The sequence below is a fragment of the Aquarana catesbeiana genome, linkage group LG03 (genome assembly GCF_042186555.1).
Source record: "Aquarana catesbeiana isolate 2022-GZ linkage group LG03, ASM4218655v1, whole genome shotgun sequence".
Classification (NCBI taxonomy): Eukaryota; Metazoa; Chordata; class Amphibia; order Anura; family Ranidae; genus Aquarana; species Aquarana catesbeiana.
Window position 1 is genome coordinate 200,522,832 of NC_133326.1, and position 25,977 is coordinate 200,548,808.

A 25,977-nucleotide genomic window follows, 5' to 3' on the forward strand; every position below is an offset into this window, starting at 1 on the left:
TGGTGTTTTATTGAAGCTGGAAACCAAGGTATCCACCCCCGGAGTTCCCCACCTGCCACAGAGGTCCTGAAATGTTTCCAAGTGAAGGAACCCTTCTTCTGCATTCAGATATCATCAGATTAGGACAGGGGTGCCCTATGGAGCCCTCTGATGTGTCCTGTGACCTTCTGCCCTGGGATGGCGGGTCGCAAATCCAGATCGTGGGTTGCCAACCCGCCATCTCAGAGCATCAATGTTGTGAATGAAGCTGGCAGTAGAGGAAGCAAGTGGCTGTGGAGCAGAGCCACATAAACCAATGCTTCCTGTATAGCACAGGCTCCTGTCACAGGCGAAGTGATACCAAATGCACTCTGCCTGGGACTGCAACAGCCAGCAATACCTAAATGAAAGACTGTTATTAAAGGTTAGATTATTACTAAAATCACAGTGTATATATGGGCATCTGTTCTGTAGTGGTTACTGGGCTGCTTTCAAACTGATCCGCAGGTGCAGCGCAGTGCACCTGCGGGTTACCTCCACTGAGCCATAGACTTCTGTTATTACCTGCAGGTTTGGTGTGCTTTCAGAACCACACCTGCAGGATATAATAGAAGTCTATGGCAAAGTGCAGCTTACCTGCAGCAAAGCCACAGGTGCACTGAGCTGCATCCACAGTGTGGGTAAACTGCAGCGCATGAGTGTGAAAGCAGCATTAGGATGCTTTGACATGATTGGTCCAACCCAATCGGACCCTCCATTCACTTCTATGGTGCAGCAGATGTAAACGGAGTTTTGTCCATTTACACCTGCCTACCTCCAATTCAATCCGTCCCCTTCCATCTGGGCAAACTGAGGGCCCATAGACTAGAGCAGACTGTGTCCATGTCCAATCTGCATATGCAGAGTGGACACAGACCTTTCATCTGCCCGCTCTGCTCATTGTGGCCTGCAACAGGTAACCAAGTTGCTTAAGTTGCCCTCACTTTTCAAAAGGTTGGGCACCCATGGATTAGGACATTGTGCAGAGATTGTGCCTTCTTGTTCCACGCAGGAGGATTGTATGCAAAAAACTGGATAGGAACTGGGTGAGAGGGACTTCCTCAAAGTGAATCCACCATCAGACCCAAAACTCAGGTAAAAACGAGAGTAGGACAATTCTAGAACTGCAAGGTCTGAACTTGGAAACAGAGGGTCAAGAGTTTTTTCCCTGCAAAGGGGGAACTTCGGACTGAGCAGTATGAAGGAAACCTAGGTGCCCCAAGCGATGGGTCAATTATAACATTTACTTCTGAAGGTTCAGGAGAAAACCAAACTGTAGAAGAATTTTAACAGCAAGGTGGACATTAAAGTATGTGCCAACTACCACTCAATAAGAGGTTGTCCAGGTATCCCAGAATGCGAAAGCATAGCAAGAATAGAACAGGAGCCAGTATCATGGTATAAAATCAAGGTGCAGTGGAAACCCCAAATGGAAATAATAAAATAAATAATCAGCACCTGTGACAAAGAATTACAAATCAATCACAAAACTATATAGTGCCAAATACATTTTTGAAAAGTGTAAAAAATATTTTGTGAAATCCAAAATAAAAAAGGATTAGACTTAATAATCATAATCCTGAGCTATATGTGCAAAAGTAGCTGCAGGAATACCAGAGAGATGTAAAAGAAACCATTTAACCATTTTATCAAAATATAAAATATATGATCATTTCTTTTTGATTGCTTAGTTGAGCACAACTCCTTCGCTTTTTTAAATTGTTCATATATTGGAAACCATAAATATATAATTTAACACAAAATGAAAATGAAACTTAGGATAGCGGTATGAAGTTCTGGCAGACAGTATGGTAAATTCACTAAGTTGCATGAAGTTATTTCATTTGCATTCATTATTTTACCTTACAATTATAACATGAATAATAGAAAGGAAGTTGGGACTTTGTATGAGGCAAGTGGCAGCTAAACAATTGCAATTGTGGGGCCACTTGGCCGCCAGTTGCCCGGGAGCCGCGACGCGCACTTGGCGCCTTCCCCCTCCTCCCTCCCCTGGGGGCGGGCGGTTCTGCTCGCTGCACATCTGTGCCACGCCCGACGCTTCACATCAGGCGTCACTCTGACATCACGACATGTCTTTCCACACTTAGACTGATTCATAGGGGGAGCTTCTCGGTGCCATCACGGCCTGGAGGTGGACGCCTCTCTTCTATCATGCCTAGCGTACCGCTGGAGGTTACCCGCGGGTGGGCTGGAGGCCCTAAGCACACCCTACTGTTTATGCTTTTACCTGCACCCATGGTCACGTTTTACACTTTGCGCAAGCTGTTGCCTGATACATCTATCCACAAGGTAATCACCTTGGTACATTTGGATTCCCTTTTTTGCTGTGCACAGTTTTTTGTTTCTTCAGGTATTCTGGTGTTCATATCCATATGACTGTCTTACACACTTTGTGCCTCATTCACTTGGGTATGGTCCTTTGGTTCCTATTGGTATAATCACGTTCTCTTTTACTCCTTTTACTTAGGTCTTCTCACTGGATTTGGTCTTCACTTGTTTCATACCATCAATATTATACGCAAGCTCTGTATAGCATACCCCCCTTTCTTTTCACAGACTCTCTTGGAGCCTTACCTTGTGTTAACACCCACACCATATGGAGAACCTAACTTTCTGGGGAGTGTGTTTGTGTTTGGGCATTCGCCCCGTGTGCGGTGTGGCTTCCTCAGCTCCCGGACCAGAAGACTCATTCCAGTGTCCCCCCCGGTTGCAGTTTTACATACCGCTATTTTTCCAGTCCCATGTAAGTAGCGAGACTGTAACAATTTCCATTGCCTTTCCTTGATACTGGAGTTCTTACCAGAACTTACCGGTATCTATAATTATTTCTTTTACAGACTAACGGATGCATCCATTCCTGATGAAGTGTCTTTACATGAAACACGTAGATAGGATGCAACCTCGTTTTAGTTATTCTTCTTTGTAATTATCAACCCCCTTATTATTTGCTATTCTCTTACACGGAGTACACACTCCATACTTTGTTAACTGGAATGTGCTGCCATTTTGGTTTTAAGGTTGTATATACATGAACTATCTGAATATGTTTTTATATGTCATTTTCATATGTCTATGAACTGTACTTCTTTCAACATTTACATTATGTAGTGGCTTTTAGTGTACTGCATACTGAGTGCGATTCTATACCCTCTTTTATGTGAATAAAGTAATTTAGTCACTATATATATTTTGTCTTGTTTAGCTGCCACTTGCCTCATAAAAAGTCCCAACTTCCTTTCTATTATTCATTTGAATCAGGGATGGAGGCACATTTTATCATATGTATACCTCATTTAAAGTCCCAAACTTTTCCCCTTCCTTCTTTTTGTTTACAATTATAACATGTTAAAAGAAATAAAATAAAATTTTTGCCATGTAATACCCACCCATCATATTTATCCAGATTGACTTCATAAAGATTATCTCTAGCATGGTTTGCATATTCTGTCACTGTGAAGAAAATAAAAGATTACAGCACAGAAGAAACGATTTAGTTGTTAATGACATTTATCAGTTGACACCGAAGGATGCTGAATTTAATTTAGCAGTTTTCATAAAAGACTAAACGGGAACTATTCAAGTATGAACCTCACGTGTATAAGAGCCTATGAAGCAAAGATTTATTGTTTATAAATTCCCCATTAAACACCCGAACAAATCTTTTTTTTTTTTCCCAAATCGAATTCTTCACTAAATAGATATTTATGGTACAAACATATTATCATTTAAAAGCACACAATTGTATAATTGCAATTTAAGTGGACAAACGATCATATAATGAAAAATCATTACGACAATTTAAAGCTACAAAATAAATGTAATACATTTTTTAAAGTGTTTATGTTAAACCAGACACACCTGTTCCTAAATTGAATAACACAAAAGGAATAGGAAGCATGTTAAACACATAGGGCTGGTTCACATCACATGCAGTCCAGTGCGTTTTTTTCTGCATCAAAAAAAGCATGGAATGTAGGTTATATGGTTTCCAATGGCATAGCTCACACCAGTGCAGTCAGTTACAGGGCTTTCCAGTTCCAGAAAAAAAAAGTAAAACATTTTTTCTGCACTGGACTGGACTGTACTGGAACGCGGTAAAACACGTGAAAAAAAATGCACTGGAACGCATCAAAAATGCACCGGACCCCAGTACAGTAAACAAAACAAAAAAAACAGAAGGAAGAAAAAAAGCATCTGGAATGCATCCGGAAACGCATCAAAAATGCACTGGCATGTACAAAAACGCATTAAAACCACACATGCAGAAACACATCCGTAACAAATCTGGAGTGCATTTTTGTGGTGTGAACCAGCCCATATTTACAAAATAGCACAAGCTGATTTTTTTTTTCTTGAGAGGTTTCTAAAAGTACTTTATTGCATATTTTAGCCAGAATCCTTCAGAAAACCTATTGATATTTTCCCCACATTACCCTTAGCAGCCAGAAAAAAACATTCTATCGGCATACAAAGACTATAATATTTAAAAACATTATATAGCAACAACATAGTACATACATTATACAGAACCTTAAAAAGGAGCTCCAGCAGCTACAAGAATACTGTAAATTTTAGAACACTCACCTGTCCAGGAATCCAGCGATGTCTTCACCGAAGCCGATTCTTCAATCGGCTATCGGGTGTTGCCGCCATCTCCGGTTCCCTACTGCACACATCACACTGCGCTCTGTGAATCAGATGACTGCGGTGGGAGGAAGAGGGGGGCCAAACCTGTCAAAACTAACCCGTTCCCCCCTAAAAAGGTGCCAAATGTGGCAGTGGAGGGGGAGGCAAATAAGCAAAGCTTACCCTTTTAGGTGGAGCTCCGCTTTAACATTCGTTTCTTCTGAGAGGTTTACAATCTAACAAATGTGCTAAAGTCACACAAGTACAAACACTGGGCAAAGGGTTAAAGCAGTACTAAACCTAAAAACATATTGCATTTTCAAAAGGAGTGGTCAGCACTGGCAGTCTGTGTGTTACTCCTCATGGTCAGTTTCCTTTAACACCCTGGCACCTGTGCCTCCCCGCCCTTTAAGGGGTTTCAGATGCTCGGAGGCGGGGCAGGGTTTATGTTAATGTAACCTCCGCGATTGGCTGTCACATGATCCAAAAGCTCCCAATCACAACAAGTGATCAGGAGCCTTTAGCTGCTGGTAACTGTGCCGAAGCACGCATGGCGAGTGCTCTCGGTGTGGCTGTGTCTGCAAACTGGTACACAAATATGCGGCCTCTCAACGGAAAGGCCCACCCGCCAATAGGCCGCATATTTGCATACAGTCAGCGCCTAGGGGTTAAGATAAGGAACATGCTTTATTATTGCTATAAATTAGCTTATGTACCATACATCCTTCAGTGTTCATGGCTGTGGTTCTAGAAGTGATGAAAGACCATGCTTCTTACCAATGACATCTGTAGTGATAGAGGCAAGACTGAACAATGGAGCCACCTTCTTCTCATAGATCTGCCTTCCTTTCTTCTTTCCACCATATGGATTTATATAAACTAGTAAGTGCTTTGGCCTACAAGCTGTAAGAAAACAAATATTCCTTTAAAATATGGATTTGGCTGTAATTATTATTTTTTCCCCGTATACCCTATCAGTGGTCCAGCTAGTCTAACTTTACAAATGGGGGAAAAAAAAATTAGAGTTACGTACCGGTAACGTCTTTTCCAGTAGTCTTTCAGGACAGCCACCATGAGAGATAGTCTCCTCCTCTTCCTCTTAGGAAACACTGCGCCAGCCCATAAATTCTCACTTCCCCCTGCCAGACCTCAGTATATTCCGAGATTACCTCCGGTCAGCTGGGGAGACACAAGAACACATTAATAACATACTATTCCATATCATTATCATGCTGCGTTCTGGTCTTTTGTAAGACCCCCCCAAAAATTTCGGGTGGGTAACTAGGGCTGTCCTGAAAGACTACTGGAAAAGACGTTACCGGTACGTAACTCTAATTTTCCCCTTTCGTCTTTCAGGACAGCCACCATGAGAGGATAAACGAGCACTTACCAGTTTAGGGTGGGACTATCGCTTGCAATACCTTTCGCCCAAAGGCTTGCTCACTAGCCGACACCAGGTCCACTCTGTAGTGCTTTACAAAAGTGGAGTAGCTGGACCATGTTGCAGCCCTGCATATTTGCTCTGGCGTTGCTCCAGCCCTTTCTGCCTGCGAAGCTGCCATAGCTCTAGTAGAGTGTGCTCTTATACCCATTGGGATTTCTTTCCCTGCCAATGTATAGGCCTGGCCAATGGCTACTCTGAGCCATCTGGCAATAGTGCGTCGAGACGCTTTGCATCCTTTTCTGGCCCCAGAAAACAAAACAAATAAAGAGTCTGACTTTCTAAACATCTTGGTCAGCTCTAGGTATCTAAGGATACATCTCCTCACATCCAAAGAATGAAATTTTAATTCCCTTTCCCCCGAGGGGTTGGGACAAAATGAGGGTAAAACTACCTCCTGACTTCTGTGGAAACCAGAAGCAACCTTAGGTAAAAATGCTGGATCGGTCTTAAAGATGATCCGATCTGGAAAAATAACGCAAAAAGGAGGTCTAACAGATAAGGCCTCAATCTCGCTGACTCTCCTGGCAGTTGTCACTGCTACCAAAAAAACTGTTTTTAACGTAAGATCCTTTAGTAGACATTCCTCTAAAGGTTCAAAGGGGATTCCCGTCAGGCCCTGCAAAACTAACGATAGGTCCCACTTGGGAAAGGGAGGACCTTGAACCGGTCTTTGTCTAGACAGAGCCTTAAAGAATCTGACCACCCAGGGGTTGGTGGCCAGATGTTTCTCTAAATAAGCACTAAGTGCTGACACCTGACCTTTAAGGGTACTTATGGATAAACCCCTGTCTGCCCCGCACTGAAGGAATTCCAACACAGCTGTGGGACTATGTACCGCAAGGGAGCCTTCTGCACACCATTTATTGAAACGTACCCAGATTTTTTTATATATCTGGCGTGTTTCCTTCTTCCTGCTATTGAGGAGGGTGGAGATTAATTTCTCAGAAAAACCCCTAGCTCTCAGCATACCCTCCTCAGTAGCCAGGCCGCTAACTGCCATTGGTGAACCTGTGGACAGAGGACTGGGCCCTGTGAGAGGAGATCCTCTCGAGGTGGCAGGAATAAGGGAGGTTCGACCGCTAGCTGCTTGAGTACTGAGAACCAAGCCCTCTTTGGCCAATGTGGTGCTACCAGAATCAGGGACGTGTTTTCCATCTGAAACTTCCTGAGAATAATAACGCTGGGGGCGGGAAGGCATAGCAGATTCTGAAATGCCAGTCCTGGATCAATGCGTCGACCCCTCGTGCTCCCTCCCCTCTGTTTAGGGAGAAAAAACAAGGGGTTTTCGCGTTGTTTCTTGACGCGAACAGATCTACCTCTGGAGGACCCCACTTCTCTGAGATGAGATTGAAAACCTCCTGGTTGAGGATCCAGTCGCCCTCTCTCAGCTTGGTTCGGCTGAGAAAGTCTGCTATCACATTCTTTTCTCCTCTCAGGTAGACTGCTGAGAGTGAGAGAGTGTGAGTCTCGGCCCAGCTCAGAATGTCTGATGCCAATGCCAGCAGTACTCCGCTCTTTGTGCCTCCCTGCTTGTTCACATAAGCTACGGCGGACAAGTTGTCCGACTGCACCTGTACATGGTGGCCCTGTAGCTCCTTTTTGAAGAACCTGAGTGCTAGCCCGATTGCCTTCAGCTCCTTCCAATTGGACGACCTTCTGAGTTCGTTTCCCTCCCAGGTGTCCTGTGCTACAAGGGAACCCAGATGCGCCCCCCAACCTCTGCCGCTTGCGTCTGTGGTTACCACCTGAGAGACTGGGATGAACCACAGACGACCCTGCGACAAGTTTGAGACCCTCCTCCACCACCAGAGGGATCTCTTTACTTGGGATGGGACCTGAACCAAGGCATCCAGACTTCTCTGGCTGTGATCCCACACCCTTAGGACAAAGGACTGTAAGGGACGAAAGTGCAGACCTGCCCATTGCACTGCTGGGAGGGTCGCGGTCAAAAGACCCAGGGCCGACATCAGAACTCTTATAGAGACCCGACTGCTGCACTGGAGACCAGCCACTGCCCTGTCCAGCTTTAGTATTTTTTCTCTTGGAAGAAACACTCTCAGTAGTGTTGAGTCCAACTGGTAGCCCAAGTAGGTAATGCGCTGGGAGGGAATCAAACTGGATTTCTCCAAGTTCATTAGCCACCCTAGACCTGTAAGAACTCTTCTTGTAAGTTCTAGATCCCTGACTAACTGCAGTGAACACGCTGCAAACAGGAGCAGGTCGTCCAGGTATGCTATCACTGATATTCCCTGGAGCCGAAGAAAGGCCATCACCTCCGCCAAGACCTTGGTGAAGATGCGGGGCGAGGAGGATAGCCCGAAAGGCAGCGCCTGAAACTGTAGATGTACCGATGTTCCACCTAGATCTACCGCTAGCCGGAGAAACCTCTGTGAGGCTTCTGCTATGGGAACGTGTAGATACGCGTCCTTTAGGTCCAGGGATACCATAAAGCAGTTGCGGGGCAACAGTGTTCTCACCGTGAAAATTGTTTCCATACGGAATCTCCTGTATGTCACTGACTTGTTCAGGGGCTTTAGATTCAGAATCAGTCTGAATTTCCCTGTGGGTTTCTTCACTACGAAGATGTGTGAATAAAACCCCTCTCCCTCCTCGGCCTTTGGAACTCTTAGAACCACATTCTGATCTACCAGATCTCTTAATGCTTCCAACAGAGCCTCGGCTTTTGCCGTACACCTGGGTAGGTGCGTGACCAAAAATCTCCGAGGAGGAAGATTCGTGAAATCGATATGGTATCCCCTTCTTATAATCCCTAGGATAAAGCGATTGGGGGATATTGCCTCCCACTGTGGGAGGAAGGCCCCCAATCTTCCCCCCACCATGGTTGGGGAGTCATTGACTTTTACGGGGCTGTTCAGGAGGGCGAAAAATCGCCCCTCCTCTGCCCTTGCCTTTCTGACCCCAGAACTTCCTTTGCCCTTCCGGCTTTGGAGTCTCTTTACGCTTTTGCGGACGAAACCCCTTCTTTGTAGGTGCAGGGGTTTTCCGCTTAACCGGGAAGGATTTCTTCCTGTCTGCTGTGCGGTCTAAGACAGTCTCTAAGCCTGGGCCGAAGAGAAGGTCTCCCGTTAACGGTATGCCGCACAATTTGACTTTAGAGGCGCTATCGCCCGGCCAGGTTTTTAGCCAGAGGGCTCTCCTGGCCGAATTGGCCAGAGCCGCTGATCTGGCCGTCATACGTACTGACTCTGCCGAGGCATCAGCTATGTAGGCGATACCCCGCAGAATCGTAGGGAAAGAAGACAGAATGGTTTCTTTTGCCGTTCCAGCCTCAATATGCTCTTGAATCTTAGAGAGCCAGTGCTCCAGATAGCGAGCCACTACTGTGACAGCCAACTCAGGTTTCAAGTTACCAATTGTTGAATCCCACGTCTTTTTAAGGAGAGAGTCTATTCTCTTATCCATGACATCCACCAGGGCCCCCATGTCCTCAAAAGCCAGGTCAGTGTGTCTGGAAACCTGGGAGAAAGCAGCATCTAACTTGGGATTTTTATTCCAGATAGATGTAGGATCATCCGAAAACGGAAATCTCCTCTTTAAGGATCTAGAAAAAAAGGATTTCCTTTCGGGATCCTGCCACTCCTTTTTGATAGTTTCAACCAGTACTTCATGAACTGGAAAAACCTTTCTCTTTTGTTCCCCCAAGCCTCTGTACATCTGGTCATGAAGGGTCAGGGGTTTCCTGTCCTCCTGAATACCGAGGGTTGTATAAATAGCCCCTAAGAGGTCCTCTACCTCCTCTAGGGATAATTTATATCTGGAGGATCTCCTGGACTCCCCGTCCTGGTCCTCCCCCTCTGAACCATCCTGGGAATCGGAGGAGGAACTATCTGGCTGTCTTAGTTCCACTCCGGAAGGCCCTGGAGCTTCCTCTGCCCTAACTGAAGTTGCAGGTTGGGCAGGAGCAGAGACCTGCGCCTGAGGCGGGGTTGTATCCTGGGGAGCTGGACTAATAGGTTGAAACCTTTCAAATAAGGCTTTAAATGAAGAAAAGGTGGACGAGAGCTCTTTAACTGAGGCTGCAAGTCCTGACTCCTGTTCAGAGTCCCTCTCCTTAACAAGGGAGTCTATGCACTCCCTACACAAGACTTTTGTCCATGCCTCCCCTAATGTGTCCCTGCAAGAGGCACACCTCCTCTTAGAGCTATGGGTAGACTTAGATTTTTCTGTAGCTTTCTGAAATACAAGAAAGGAAAAACAAACATTTTTGTCACTTTGTTTTTTTTTTTTTTTTTTTTTTAAAAACAAGGATACAACCCTGGGAGTGCACTAGACCCTCCTTCATCTATGGGGGTCTGAGCCTCCCTCCCCTGACCACCCAGGGTATCTGCCCCCCCATGACAGGAACCATACATGGAGGGACAATCCTAGGTAAAGAGTACTTTTCCCCAAGGCACTCTTACCTTAGGAAGGCTGGAGGTAGTGTCCGTTGGTTGAGCATCCGCTTCCGACATGACTTGCAGGTGGTTGCTACTACCGAGTCCAACGCTGCCTGTGCGCGTCCCAGACTCGTCTCCAGCCTGTGCCTGGCTTCCCTATCAGCCCTGCGACCCGGAACCGGAAGCCGCGGGTCAAAGGCAAGCCCCCGCCCTTCCGCCGGAAATGACGTCGCCCGTCGTCCGGCCCGCCTAGTTCCAAAAAGAGAGCGGCCTGTAAAGTATACAGGAAGGGCGGACGCCAGCCTGCTGCAGCCCTGTGACCGCGATAGGGAACCCCCACAGCCTGAAGCTGCGCTCAGCTAGGAAGTGGTGGCCACCGAATCGAGGGGTAAGTCCCCCCCATGCCCCCAGGAAGCCCCTGCTCCCATTTACAGGCTCAAAAAAAAAAATAACAGCCACAGTCCCCTGACTGAAAAGCCTGGTTCCTTGCACAGTGTCTCCCCACCGGAGGAAACACTAATACTGAGGTCTGGCAGGGGGAAGTGAGAATTTATGGGCTGGCGCAGTGTTTCCTAAGAGGAAGAGGAGGAGACTATCTCTCATGGTGGCTGTCCTGAAAGACGAAAGGGGAAAAAAAGCGTTACATCAAGTTTTCTTCTTACCTACAGCTTTATTCTAGTCCATCTAATAATTTATTGCCATTTAAAATGTGTCAAATCCTGTAGGCTTTCAAGCAATCTTGCACCCTAAGGGCCCTTTCACACGGGTTCAGGTCCGCCTGTCAGTTTTTTAGACGGACCTGAACGGGCGCTCCATAGACCTCTATGGAGTGACGGATGTCAGCAGTGATATGTTCACTAACATCCGACTCGCTCCGATCCGAAAACGTGTGAAGGAGGAAAACCCTATTTTTCCATCCGTCTGCGGATCGGATGAAAACGGACAGGTGGTTTGTAATAATCCAATCCTCCCATGGGGGAGAGCGGACTCTCTGACAAGTCCGTCCCTGCACAGAGTGCAGGGACGGACTTGTCATCCGCCGGCTTAGTGGGGATCAACGGAGCGATCCCCGCTGAGCAAGCGGAGGAGGGAAAACGGACAGCCCCGTGTGAAAGGGGCCTAAGGCTACTTTCACACCGAGGCGCTGTAAAGATATGTATAGCAGGATATCTGCGGTGGACCCAATAGACAAACAAAACAGTATATATATATATATATATATATATATATATATATATATATATATAATGTCAAATACATGTATCAAAGAAAAGGTGCTGCATCTAAAAAAAACTAAATATTCAGTCCATAAGATGAACAGAAAAATTGTTTGTCCTTCTGAGAAGTTCGTCCTGATTGTTCACATTGGTTCAAGCACTTTTTGGACTACACACATTTTTATCATTTTCTGCTTTTTGTTTCTTGTTTGTATTTTTGCATTTTTTGAGCACATTGGTTTATTGTAGCGCATGCTGGCATTTATATGTGCCTTCTCCTTTGATTTTTTTTGGATTGCGCATCTTTATTAGTTATATGCACTTTACAGACGCTACAGCGCTAAAAATAGCGCCTGCATAGCGCTTGTAAAGAGCCTCTCCTGTCTCTCCAGTATGAAAGCCCAAGGGCTTTCACACTGGAGAGGTGCGCTTGCAGGACAGTAAAAAAAAAGTCCTGCAAGGCACATCTTTGCAGTGCTGTAGGAGAGGTGTATACACCGCTCCTAAAGCGCCCCTGCCCATTAAAACAATGGGGCAGCGGCGCTTTGCGGGCAGTTCTGACTCTTTTTCGGCCAATATCGGGGGGTAAAACCGCCCTGATAGCGGCCAAATAGCACCACTAAAACGACGGTAAAGCAGTGCTAAAAATAGCGCCGCTTTACCGCCGACGCCCGCCCACCCCAGTCTGAAAATTGCCTAATTCTATTCATATATATTGTGCTTGGCTGACTTAAGCTGAGGAAATAATGGTAAAATAAATCCTTCTACACCTATCAATGAGCTCATAAACATACTATACTATACTAAGAACTAGAAAAAACATAAATCTGCCACTTCCTGGTTTGTGACTTATCAATTTTCTTATCAATGGTAATGATTTTAAAGTGAACCTATGATCAGGTTAAGAACATTCTTGTCTTTAAATATTAACAAGCAGAAAGAAAAGCATTTAAACAAGCCCTTGTTGATAAAGATATGTGCAGCCACTGCGAGGCAGTGAACTCTCAAACTTCACAGCAATACTTAGGCTCCATGCACACTAGCATTTTTTCTGCTCCTAGAAGTTAAAGAGTGTTATTCTATGTGTCCATGCATACTACATTACTACTACTACATACTACATACTACATACTACTATTCTTTTTTGAGCTTCAGTGTCTAGGAGCAGAAAAATATATTTTTTGGCCTTTACTATATTTATCATATTCAGTTTGAAAACATCAACTTGAGGCCCCAATCACACCTGCATATTCTGTTAACGCATGCAGAAATGTGCCCTTCTGCACACATTTAGGGAATGAGTATCACACTTGGGGTGCATTAATTGTTCATGACATCCCAAATGCGGCTAGGAAATGCACATTTTGGCCGCACGTCAAATGCGCAGCGAAAAGACACGTGAAGCTCACTGCAAGAAAAGACGGTGGAGCATTTTTTGAAGGGTTTGTCACGCATAGGGCAGCCTATTGAAATGTGCTGGCCTATGCTGTCGCACAAAACCAAACTCCTTGTAAAGGTAGCTGTGACAACAGCACTGTTCCGCCCCTAGCTTGAGCATAAAGCAAAGCTTTCGGTGAGGCCCTCCTGCAGAAAGCTGGAGGAAAGCTGGAGCGTATACAAGACCAGTCAACCTGTACAAGAGAGAGCGCAGCAGTGACAGGTCTTTGTCACAGTTTCATTTAGGATCACTGCACAGATTTGGAAGAAATACACAAAACACCAACATTCAAGTAAGAAAACAATCTCTTTTACTTAAACAATATTTGCCTTGTTGTTCTGAAGTCTGCAAGTTGCTTTCTTGTAAACCACTTATCAGTGTTCACTAAGAACCTTGCTCTTGTCTACATTCTTTTTAATAAAGGGGCCTTTTATTTCATGCAGTGATATATACTCCAAGGAGTTAAAACACATTGTATGAAGTCTGGCAGTTGACAAGCCATAAAAGACTTGAGGTAACTTCAGGTATTCCTGACTCTCAAACTGAAGTGCCGGAATCTTACAAAAAAAAAAAAAAAAAGGTAGGAATTTTCAAGTTTTCAGATATAAACAAAAAAACAAAACAGTTTTTGTATACTATAGAACATACTCTGTTGCTCAAGTAGATCATTAAGTGCTTGCAACCAATGGCAACACAGAAGCTCGTCACTGCACCAGAAAGTCACTGCTTTGCACCGCCACCGATGCTTCTTCGTTCTCTGTACATAGTGCACTAAAACACAGAATATGTTATTATACAACAATCCCATCACTGTAAAAAGGATGGATAAATAGATCGATACTGATCAGCCATAACATTATGACTACCACCCACCTAATATTGAGTAGGTCCCCCTTTTGCCACCAAAACAGCCCTGACCCGATGAGGCATGGACTCTGAAAGTATGCTGTGGTGTCCTGCACCAAGCTGTTAGTAGCAGATCTTTTAAGTCATGTAGGTTGCACGGCGGGGCAGGGTGCATTATCCTGCTGAAAGAGGCAACTGCCATCAGAAAATACGATCAACCTACTACCACCAGGCCCAAATAAATCAAGACTGAAGTACTGTGTGCTCTGACTCCTTTCTATAGGAACCGTTATTATGTTTTTCAGAAATTTGAGCTACAGTAGCTATTCTATTGAATTGGACTACACAGCTAACCTTTGCTCCCCATATACATCAATGAGCATTGATCCCCTTGCCCTTGCCACTAGTTTTCCGGTTTTCCTTCCTTGGACCACTTTTGGTAGGTCCTCACCGCTGTAGACTGGAAACATCTCAGAAGAGATGCAATTTTGGAGTTGCTCCAACCCAGTCGATTAGCCATTACAATTCAGCCTTTGTCAAAGTTTCTCAAATCTTTATCTTGCCCTTTTATTCGGCTTTCAGCACATCATTTTCCGGGACAATATGTTCACGTCCTGCCTAATACATCCCACCCACTTTTAGATGCCATTGTAGAAAGATACGAAACATTATTTCCCTTAACCTGGCAGTGGTCATAATGTCACAGCTAATCAGTGTAGATATACACACACATAGTATATGATCATTTACAATCACAGCATTTAGGTAGAAGATGTAAGAAAAATAATCAGACCTAAAATAAGCACACCAAACTTTACTTCAATTCATCTGAAGAATCTTAAAGTGAAACTTAATGCTCCAAAAAATAAATTATAGTCAGCACAGTTCTTTGGTAGAAGAGCCTTTGTATGTCTCATTTGCCAAAAAAAAGTTAATTTACCCTTTCTCCTAACATGTTTTTTTTGTTGTTGTTTTTGCACTGACTCCTCTGCAAGTGCCATGCAGTGTTATGCCAAACAACGGACTAATGTTGGAATGATGAAACTCCAGCTAACATTTTTGAGAGTTGCATCATTACTGGCTGTTCAATGGTTGAACAAAGAATACACCAGTAGAGGAGCAGAAGGCAACAGAGGACACCGAGCTGTAAACGCTGGACACAAAAAGTAAGCTTGCCATAATATACAAGTAAACTGTGCATAGTTGCACCTTAGGAGCAAAGGCTCCCTTCACCACTAGCCTCAGTTCTACTTTAAAGTGAACCTGTGAGTACAGGACAAGAAAGATGCTATAAAATGACCATCTTCCAAAAATGCTAGTTGCCTGGCTCCCACAATTGATACCTTGATTTTCTGACCCAGAAAAAGTCTGTGGCATGTAAAGTCAGAATGAAGTTAGAATAGATTAGCATGCTTGCTTCAGGTTAGTGATGCAAAGTATTAAGATTATTGAATCAATATGAGAGCCAAGAAATTAACATTTTCAGAAAGATTCCTCAGTACAGGTTTCCTTAAAGCTGCAACTTTTGGATTTCAAGTAAAATTGCATGATTTTACACAAAACATATACAAGGAACACTGAAATCACAATTAAAGTGTAACTAAAGGCAAATCTTTTATTTTAGTTTTGGATAGAGTGGAGAGGGATTAGAACCCCTGTCAGTTTTTATGTCTGTGGCCCCATTAGGTAGATTCATCCCGTTATCATTGAAAGTGAAATAAAAAAAAATCCAAAAATTTGTGTTGACACCAGAACAGTAATAGAGGGGGAATCTTCCAATGGAGACACTAGTTTTGGTGACCCTGGTTTCAGCCGAGGATTCTCTCACTTTGGAAGGAATTCCTCTTACTTCCTGTTCTGGCTTTTTCACATGAAGTGAAGGGAAATCTCTGCTATGGGGGGAAAAAAACTGACAGGTGTTAAAACCCTCCCTCCCTCTATTTCCTTTCTCCAAAATGAAAAAAAAATGCCTTTAGTTCTACTTTAATTGCAGAGCAATGTATTGATGGAAAATGCAGTTATTTTATGTTTAAATAGTTCCCAACACATAGCAGGGACACTTTTTTTTGCAAATACCATAGACCAGTGATGGCAAACCTTGGCACCCCAGATGTTTTGGAACTACATTTTCCATGATGCTCATGCACCCTGCAGTGTAGTGGAGCATAATGGGAAATGTAGTTCCAAAACATCTGGGGTGCTAAGGTTCACCATCACTGCCATAGACCATCTAAAGCCAAGAAACCTCAGAGGAAAGACTTGCCTTCCTTGGTTCATGCTTGGTATTTTGGCTACTTTAATTATACTATACAACAATTGGACATTGGACAAGGACATCTCCCTGTGAAATGAGAGTTCCTTACCCCTCAAAATCTAATTATAAAGTATAATGTTAGTTGGTAGGACGTAATAATGATGTCAGTGAAAGTCAAGTCCCAGAAACAAGGTAAAACGAAATCACAGTCTTTTCTTTTCTAAAATAGCTCAATATGGAATCACAGGTTTAAGTGACACATGGTTTAACTTTCGAAGGATCAACGCACAAGTCATAATTGATTGCATTGACAACTTGAGATGACCAAGCATATTACTCACAGGCTGTTCCCCTTTCATTTATTACTATACAGAAATCCAAAGGTGCGGGTTTTCACAAAATTCAATACATTAATAAAACTGGATAAAATATTAGGAAATAATTAGCCAGTAAACTGACTTTCGATCATATGATCTAAGCAGAGAGCAAAATTGTGGCTTCCGCCCACGATGCCTAGGTTAGGGCAGGCCATAGACTGTTTGATTTTCTTTCCTGAAACCATCAGTCTTGATGAGGGAATCCCTCCCCCGGAGCTATTGTGTTCTCCAGGCAGGAGGGGCACGGGTAGCCATCCATGCCGGAAGACCACACAGATAATTGCTGTCCGCTATAGCAGCTGGTAATAATCACATGTAAAAATCAAACATGCTGGTTGTACCCAAGTCGATCAACGCATTGACTTGGGTACAATCAGCCTGTCCATAGATGGTTCGAATCTCAGCAGGGATCAGCCAAGATTCGAACCATCTATGGCTGGTGCTTTAGGGTGAGGTCATAATACATTTGGCAAGATCCTGAGAACATTGAGGAATGCACACTGTGCTGGAGTGTCCTCAAATGAGATCTGAAATACTTATGGTTCCCAGGATGTCGTAAGAAGGATTGTCACGTCACAGTGTAGAAGCAGGGTGCAAGGCAAGTATATTTTCTAATTATTTTTCTCCATGTATAATACAGTGATTTCATATTGGTTTACATAATAGGGAGGCCATTCAAGGTGCAAGGTCAGCTTTAATCACAGACAAAGACAAAAATAAAAAGTTCACACATCTTAGCACAGGTAGTTGGCCTACACCTGCGACCATTTTTTACAGAATTTTACTCTACTTTTCTAGTAAATTCCAGTAGATGTTACTAGGTTTTATGATGTGCATAATCACAGCATATCAATTTGATAAATATGGTACAAATTACATGATCTGGTTTTAAAAACAAGAAAAATCTCTACCAGTAAATGCATGAGGTTTGCACATGTGTTTCCACTGCATGCCATAGTGCTTCTCATCAATTTCCGCTTCTTCAACTGAAACAATCTCTGATACAGGGACAATATGACCAGCTGCAAAACAGAGAAAAAGAATGTAACACACCAAGATGTTATTAGTCCTGACAAAGACAAACTACAGGCCACTTGCATGGCAGCCTGCCTAGCATGGCATGAACTAAAGATCTATTAAGTTATGCTTGCCAAGATGTTTGGCTAAAGAAAAACATGTAAAATGCGTATGAAGACAATTCACTTGACATAACACAATTACATGAGTACAATAGTTAAAAGTTTCCTAGCTTACCCATGTTATAATTATACACCACAGTGTACTATCAGACTTCTAATGTTTTTATGAGCATTGTTCACATGCCAAAATAAGGACCTATTATTAAATTTTGTACAGTTACATCAGCGCATAGAACTAGAGAGATTATCTTAAAAAAAAATATATACTGTCCGCTGATCAAACCAACTTTACCAGTATTGACTTTTTAAACAGTTGATGATGAATAAATTATAAATCAACAATATAAATGTGAAGTTACAAAGAAGATTACTATATGTCAATAGGCAGAGCATATGATGGGTCTGTTTAATATGCTGAAGATTCTTAACCCGAGAATGCTCATATCGCTTGAACATGCATCTTAAGCTTGATGTGTCCAGACACCTCTAAAGACTGAAAGTTCCCCTACAAGAAATATACCAGAATCAGTAGCTTTTAATTAACCACTTGAGCCCCGGACCATTATGCTGCCTAAGGACCAGAGGTCTTTTTCCAATTTGGCACTGCGTCACTTTAACTGCTAATTGCGTGGTTATGCAATGCTGTACCCAAACGAAATTTGCGTCCTTTTCTTCCCACAAATAGAGCTTTCTTTTGATGGTATTTGATCACCTCTGCAGTTTTTTTTTTTTGCGCTATAAACGGAAAAAGACCGAAAATTTTGAAAAAAAATGATATTTTCTACTTTTTGTTATAAAAAAAATCCAATAAACTCAATTTTAGTCATACATTTAGGCCAAAATGTATTCGGCCACATGTCTTTGGTAAAAAAAATGTCAATAAGCGTATATTTATTGGTTTGCGCAAAAGTTATAGCGTCTACAAACTAGGGTACATTTTCTGGAATTTACACAGCTTTTGTATTTCTTGAGGTGCTAAAATGGCAGGGCAGTACAAAACCCCCCCAAATGACCCCATTTTGGAAAGTAGACACCCCAAGGAAATTGCTGATAGGCATGTTGAACCCATTGAATATTTATTTTTTTTGTCCCAAGTGATTGAATAATGACAAAAAAAAAAAAAAATATTTACAAAAAGTTGTCACTAAATGATATATTGCTCACACAGGCCATGGGCATATGTGGAATTGCACCCCAAAATACATTCAGCTACTTCTCCTGAGTACGGGGATACCACATGTGTGGGACTTTTTGGGAGCCTAGCCGCGTACGGGACCCCGAAAACCAATCACCGAATCACCGCCTTCAGGATTTCTAAGGGTGTAAATTTTTGATTTCACTCTTCACTGCCTATCACAGTTTCGGAGGCCATGGAATGCCCGGGTGGCACAACCCCCCCCCAAATGACCCCATTTTGGAAAGTAGACACCCCAAGCTATTTGCTGAGAGGCATATTGAGTCCAATGAATATTTTATATTTTGACACAAGTTGCGGGAAAGTGACACTTTTTTTTTTTTTTTTTTTGCACAAAGTTGTCACTAAATGATATATTGCTCACACAGGCCATGGGCCTATGTGGAATTGCACCCCAAAATACATTTAGCTGCTTCTCCTGAGTATGGGGATACCACATGTGTGGGACTTTTTGGGAGCCTAGCCGCGTACAGGGCCCCGAAAACCAATCACCGCCTTGGGGTCATTTGGGGGGGTTTTGTGCCACCTGGGAATTCCATGGCCTCCGAAACTGTGATAGGCAGTGAAGAGTGAAATCAAAAACTCACGCCCTTAGAAAGCCTGAAGGCGGTGCTTGGTTTTCGGGGTCCCGTACGCGGCTAGGCTCCCAAAAAGTCTCACACATGTGGTATTCCGTACTCAGGAGAAGCAGCAGAATGTATTTTGGGGTGTAATTTCACATATTCCCATGGCATGTTTGAGCAATATATCATTTAGTGACAACTTTGTGCAAAAAAAAAAAAATTGTCTCTTTCCCGCAACTTGTGTCGCAATATAAAATATTCCATGGACTCGACATGCCTCTCAGCAAATAGCTTGGGGTGTCTACTTTCCAAAATGGGGTCATTTGGGGGGGGTTTGAACTGTCCTGGCATTTTATGCACAACATTTAGAAGCTTATGTCACACATTACCCACTCTTCTAACCACTTGAAGACAAAGCCCTTTCTGACACTTATTGTTTACATGAAAAAATTTTTTTTTTTTGCAAGAAAATTACTTTGAACCCCCAAACATTATATATTTTTTTAAAGCAAATGCCCTACAGATTAAAATGGTGGGTGTTTCATTTTTTTTTTTCACACAGTATTTGCGCAGCGATTTTTCAAACGCATTTTTGGGGAAAAAACACACTTTTTTAAATTTTAATGCACTAAAACACAATATATTGCCCAAATGTTTGATGAAATAAAAAAGATGATCTTAGGCCGAGTACATGGATACCAAACATGACATGCTTTACAATTGCGCACAAACGTGCAGTGGCAACAAAATAAATACATTTTTAAAAGCCTTTAAAAGCCTTTACAGGTTACCACTTTAGATTTGCAGAGGAGGTCTACTGCTAAAATTACTGCCCTCGATCTGACCTTCGCGGTGATACCTCACATGCATGGTGCAATTGCTGTTTACGTTTGACGACAGACCGCCGCTTGCGTTCGCCTTAGCGCAAGAGGGGGCGACAGGGGTGCTTTTTTTTTTTTTTTTTTTTTTCTTTATTATTTTTTTGCTTTTTTATCTTATTTTTCAACTGTTCCTTTCATTTTTTTTTTTTTTTAAATCATTTTTATTGTTATCTGGGGAATGTAAATATCCCCTATGATAGCAATAGGTAGTGACAGGTACTCTTTTTTGAAAAAATTGGGGTCTATTAGACCCTAGATCTCTCCTCTGCCCTCAAAGCATCTGACGACACCAAGATCGGTGTGATAAAATGCTTCCCCAATTTCCCAATGGCGCTATTTACATCCGGCGAAATCTAAGTCATAAAATGCTCGTAGCTTCCGGTTTCTTAGGCCATAGAGATGTTTGGAGCCACTCTTGTCTCTGATCAGCTCTGTGGTCAGCTGGCTGAATCACCGGCTGCATTCTCAGGTTCCCTGTTGAGACAGGAGAGCCAGAGAAAAACACGGAAGACGGTGGGGGGGGGGGGGCATTCCCTCCCACGGCTTGTAAAGGCAGTCTAGAGGCTAATTAGCCTCTAGGATTGCTTTTACATGAAAGCCGACCGCTGGCTGAAAAGAATGATACCAAGATGATACCTACAGGCATCATTCTGGTATAACCACTCAAAGTTGTGAATGGCGTACCTGAAGACAAAAAAATGGTTAACAATGGTTAACAATAAAGCACAGTAAACAGTAAAGTATAAATAATTACATACCTGAAAAACAAACATGATAAAACATAATAACAATAACAATAAAACATTGCAGAATATAATACAGTAAAAAAAAGAGCAGAACAATAGAGAGAGAGAATAGAGAGAGAGAACAATAAAACGACAACTATTTTTTTTTATTTTATATATATATTTTTTTTTTTTTACACTTTTTTTGTAACTAACTTTTATAACTGTAACCGGTTCCAGGTTCGGGTCTCTCAAAATGCGATGGCATCTTGGGAGACCCTGTGAAAGTGTGCCTAGTCTGTGGAATGCTGTACCCTACGCTAATACTCAACTAGTGCATGGTAGCGTTCAAAACATTCACCAATGCAAAGACCAGGATTGTCAGGACAGGAGGGACAATAATAGCGGGTGTCACGCCTATATCCGCGCTTGCTGCAGACACGACATCTTTTTGGGGGGGTTCGTTGGGTAGGGGTACTCGGGAGGACATAAAAATGCCTCTCATGCAGCCGACTGCATTTGGTTGGGGATGTGAATGGGGGAAGTACGGGCGCTGCAGAAGCGGTGTGTTCCCAATTAGGATTGGCGAATGCAGCAGGAAGGGCACTACGGGCACGACGGGCCTGTGTTCGTCTTTTTGGTGGCAGCGGGACACTACTTGTGCTTGCCACCTCACCAGCTTGAACTGCACTTATGGGACTCGCCACGTCACCAAGTGTTACTGCAGCGCTGGTTTGACTACGACCGGGGTATACTAGGCCGCTGGTGCTTGCCAGTTCAATAAAAAGCTTCCAAAAAAACTGTTAGCGATCGCAGGGATCAGGCCTGACTCTGCAAATGCTGCAGTTATGCGTTTAGTGTTTTGTAAGTGACAGTGATCGATCGATACTTCACTTGGGTGGGCTGGGCTGGGCGGAGGGGCAAAACGCAGGTGCTAGCAGGTATCTGGGCTGATCCCGCTAACACTGCGTTTTTGGGAACCCTAAACTGCTGGGGACGCTAGTATAGATCTGATCGGATCAGATATTGATCCGTTCAGATACTATACCACTAAAGGAGGCGTATGCTGCGTGCGTGGGTGTTAGTGGTACTGGCGCTAACCTGACGCTGCCTGGGGCCGGTGCTTGCTAGTTCACCAAAATGCTACCAAAAAAACTGTTAGCGATTGCAGGGATCAGGCCTGACTCTGCGAACGCTGCAGTTATGCGTTTAGTGCCTTGTAAGTGACAGTGATCGATCGATACTGCACTTGGGTGGGCTGGGCTGGGCCAGGCGGAGGGGCACAACGCAGGTGCTAGCAGGTATCTGGGCTGATCTCGCTAACACTGCGTTTTTGGGAACCCTAAACTGCTGGGGACGCTAGTATAGATCTGATCGGACCAGATATTGATCCGTTCAGATACTATACCACTAAGGGAGGTGTATGGTACGTGCGTGGGTGTCAGTGGTACTGGCGCTAACCTGACGCTGCCTGGGGCTGGTGCTTGCCAGCTCACCAAAATGCTACCAAAAAACTGTTAGCGATCGCAGGGATCAGGCCTGACTCTGCGAACGCTGCAGTTATGCGTTTAGTGTTTTGTAAGTGACAGTGATCAATCGATACTGCACTTGGGTGGGCCGGGCGGAGGGACAAAATGCAGGTGCTAGCAGGTATCTGGGCTGATCCCGCTAACACTGCGTTTTTGGGAACCCTAAACTGCTGGGGACGCTAGTATAGATCTGATCGGATCAGATATTGATCCGTACAGATACTATACCACTAAGGGAGGCGTATGCTGCGTGCGTGGGTGTTAGCGGTACTGGCGCTAATCTGACGCTGCCTGGGGCGACGCATATCACCGCCGGGCGACCGGGGGGCTAAACCTTTATTCGGTAATAAACGGCGGGTGCCCTGACACTATAAAAAATAAACAAACTAACCAGCGTCACCCGTAACAGTTATACGGTGATCAGTGGTGAAAGGGTTAACTAGGGGGCAATCAAGGGGTTAAAACATTTATTAGGTAGTATATGGGGGTCCCTGTCGCTATAAAACGCTGACGGCGAACCTAAATATTTACCTCACTAACTAGCGTCACCAGCGACACTAATACAGCGATCAGAAAAATGATCGCTTAGCGACACTGGTGACAGGGGGTGATCAAGGGGTTAAAACTTTATTAGGGGGGGTTAGGGGGGTACCCTAGACCTAAAGGGGGGTAATACTCACTGTCCCAACACTGTAACTGTCACAAACTGACACCAATGCAGTAATCAGAAAAAAAAAAAAAACTGCTGGTGTCAGTTTGTGACAGGGAGGGGGGGGGTGATTGGGGGGTGATCGAGGGGTGATCGGGGGGCGATCGGGGGGGGGATCGGGGTGTTTTGTGTGCCTGGCATGTTCTACTGTGTTGTGTAGTGTTGGTGCACTCACATACCAGTCTTCTCTCCTCGGCGCTGCAACGGAATACCGAGCCGAGGAGAGATGACATCATTTCCTTTGCTGCTGTTTAGCATACAGCAGCTAAAGGAAGTAATCTGATTGGCCGGCGGCGATCGCGAGGGGGGGGCCACGAACGGATGGCCTCCCCCTCACCTCCGATCGCCGGGGGACAAAACGTGACCGCCTCGGGCACCGGGGGGGGGGGGGGTCCGATGTACGTGATTTTGCCTGCCCGTGCCGCCTTGCCGACGTAAATCGGCGTGAGGCGGTCCTTAAGTGGTTAACATCTACAGTTATAGCAATATCTAATCTACAAGACCAGATAGATTTGTTTGGGTTTGCACCACAGATCTCGCCACCCTATATAATGTATAGTGTTCTAAACCAAAGTGGCAACTGTCCCAATTTTTTAACAAGCTTATAGTTTAACCACTTGACCTCTGGAAGATTTTAACCCCTTGATGACCAGGGTTTTTTTTTTTCATATTCAGCACGGCACTACTTTAACTGGCAATTGCACAGTCATGCAAACCTGTACCCAAATTTAATTTATATAATTTTTTTTTTCATACAAATAGACCATTCTTTTGGTAGTATTTAATTACTGCTGGGTTTTTCATATCTTTTACTGCATAAACAATTGGGAATTTTGAAAATAAAAACCAGTTTCTTAGTTTTGTTTATAAAATGCTGCAAATAAATCTTTCCTCATAAATTTAGGCCAAAGTGTATTCTGCTACATTTCTTTGGTAAAAAAAATAGCCCAAATCAGTGTATATTATTTAGCTTGTGTGAAAGTTATAAAATTGATTATTCCCAATATACTGACAGCCTAACTCATAACCATAGCTAAATCAAAATGCTAGCAAAAATGAAGCCTGCTGAATAAGTCAGGTTCTATATAACTTGATAGGCCTAAAATCTTTGTAGTTAGGGTTACAATTTTCAGGCTGTCAGATCATACTCTAACAATAGGGTCTTACAATAGGGGATTTATGTAGGCAGCCAACATAAGGCAAATTACAGTGGCATTTAAACCCTTTAATAGCAATATTTACTCAAAACATATACTTTATACTTGTTTGGTGCTTAGTTTTCTAGGTTCAAGTTTCAATTTCATCTTAAAACTAATTTTCCAAATAAACAGAAGTTAACTATGATTTCCTTGTTGCCTCTATTCTTCTTAATGTGGCAGTGAACACTACCTGTTGTGAGAAGAAAAATCAAATAAGCAACCATAATTAAATCACATAATGTGATTAGATTTGCTAAGTAAATGTAGGTCTAAAAGCACCAGATAGACAAAAGGAATGCATGTTAATATAAAAAAAAAATGTGATAGAAAAATCAAAGCCTGCAAATATACAAAGAAATCTATTTATTCAAAACGGTGAATTACCAAACTTCTACTGATGTAAAATGATAGGAAATCATTTTAATATCAGAAAAATAAACAGAGGCTCACTCTGTGAAGACACAAAAAGTGCTATACTTGGATGCACACAAGTGGAATCTAATTAAAGCAGAACTAAACTGGTATATTGTGCACATATACTCAGCATAATCGTACATTATGGCACTCTTACCTTGCAGAGTATCCCCCTCCATTGATGCAATCTCTTTGCCATTGCTGTAATTTTCCCTGACTTATTCCAGGTTTATGCCCCGTTCACATATGGGTGATTTGGAATATGGGCAAATTTTCTGCGATTCTGCCTGCGATTCCAAATCACGGCAAAAACTCACATATTTGGGTACCATGGTCGAGCGATAAAACATGTGAAAATCACTGCAAACCGCAAGTGCAAAATCGCTCTTGGCTACATGAGAGTCACGCAAACAAATTTGCAAGCAGGAACTCTACAGGGAGTTTGAATAAGCCCTTGGAATATTCAATTGTCTTGATTGGTCAGGCTGGGATAATACAACTCCTGCACACGGGAGTTAGAGAGTCTAAGTCAGAGCCCTTTTCACACTGGGGCGTTGTCGTTTTAGCGACGCTTCGTGGCGGCTAGCAGGATGCTTTTAACCCCTGCTAGCGGCCGAAAAAGGGTTAAAAGTGCCCACTCTTCGGCGGCGCTGCCCATTTATTTCAATGGGTGGGGGCGCTTCAGGAGCGATGGATACACTGCTCCTAAAGCACCTCAAAGAAACTGCTTGCAGGTCTTATTTTGATGTCCTGCCAGCGCAGTGCCCCAGTGTGAAAGCCCTCGGGCTTTCACATTGGAGTGACAGAAGAGGCGCTTTACAGGTGCTATTTTTAGCGCTATAGCGTCTGTAAAGCACCTCAGTGTGAAAGGGGTCTCATGTCGAGATGGTAAACTGAGCTGTGTGGCTCAGGGTAAAATTATAACAAAACTGCTGGCAGGCAGGGAAGACACAGCCTCCACCGTCAGAATAAGTTACATTTCAGC

At 43.5% G+C, this 25,977-nt stretch overlaps 1 protein-coding gene across 4 annotated transcripts in view; it reads right to left on the reverse strand.

Annotated features, from left to right (window-relative positions):
• The window catches only part of CERK (ceramide kinase), a 147,639-nt gene that overhangs the window by 43,903 nt on the left and 77,759 nt on the right, over positions 1-25,977 (reverse strand). For 2 of the 4 annotated variants that reach the window (XM_073619711.1, XM_073619710.1), the window contains 4 exons: positions 17,550-17,660; positions 13,810-13,932; positions 5,443-5,568; positions 3,426-3,489 (listed from right to left, as the gene is read on the reverse strand). In XM_073619711.1, coding sequence (XP_073475812.1) covers positions 3,426-3,489; positions 5,443-5,568; positions 13,810-13,932; positions 17,550-17,660 — 424 coding nt within the window. The remainder of the gene's footprint in view (positions 1-3,425; positions 3,490-5,442; positions 5,569-13,809; positions 13,933-17,549; positions 17,661-25,977) is intronic. The other 2 variants (XM_073619713.1, XM_073619712.1) reach the window with 1 other exon arrangement.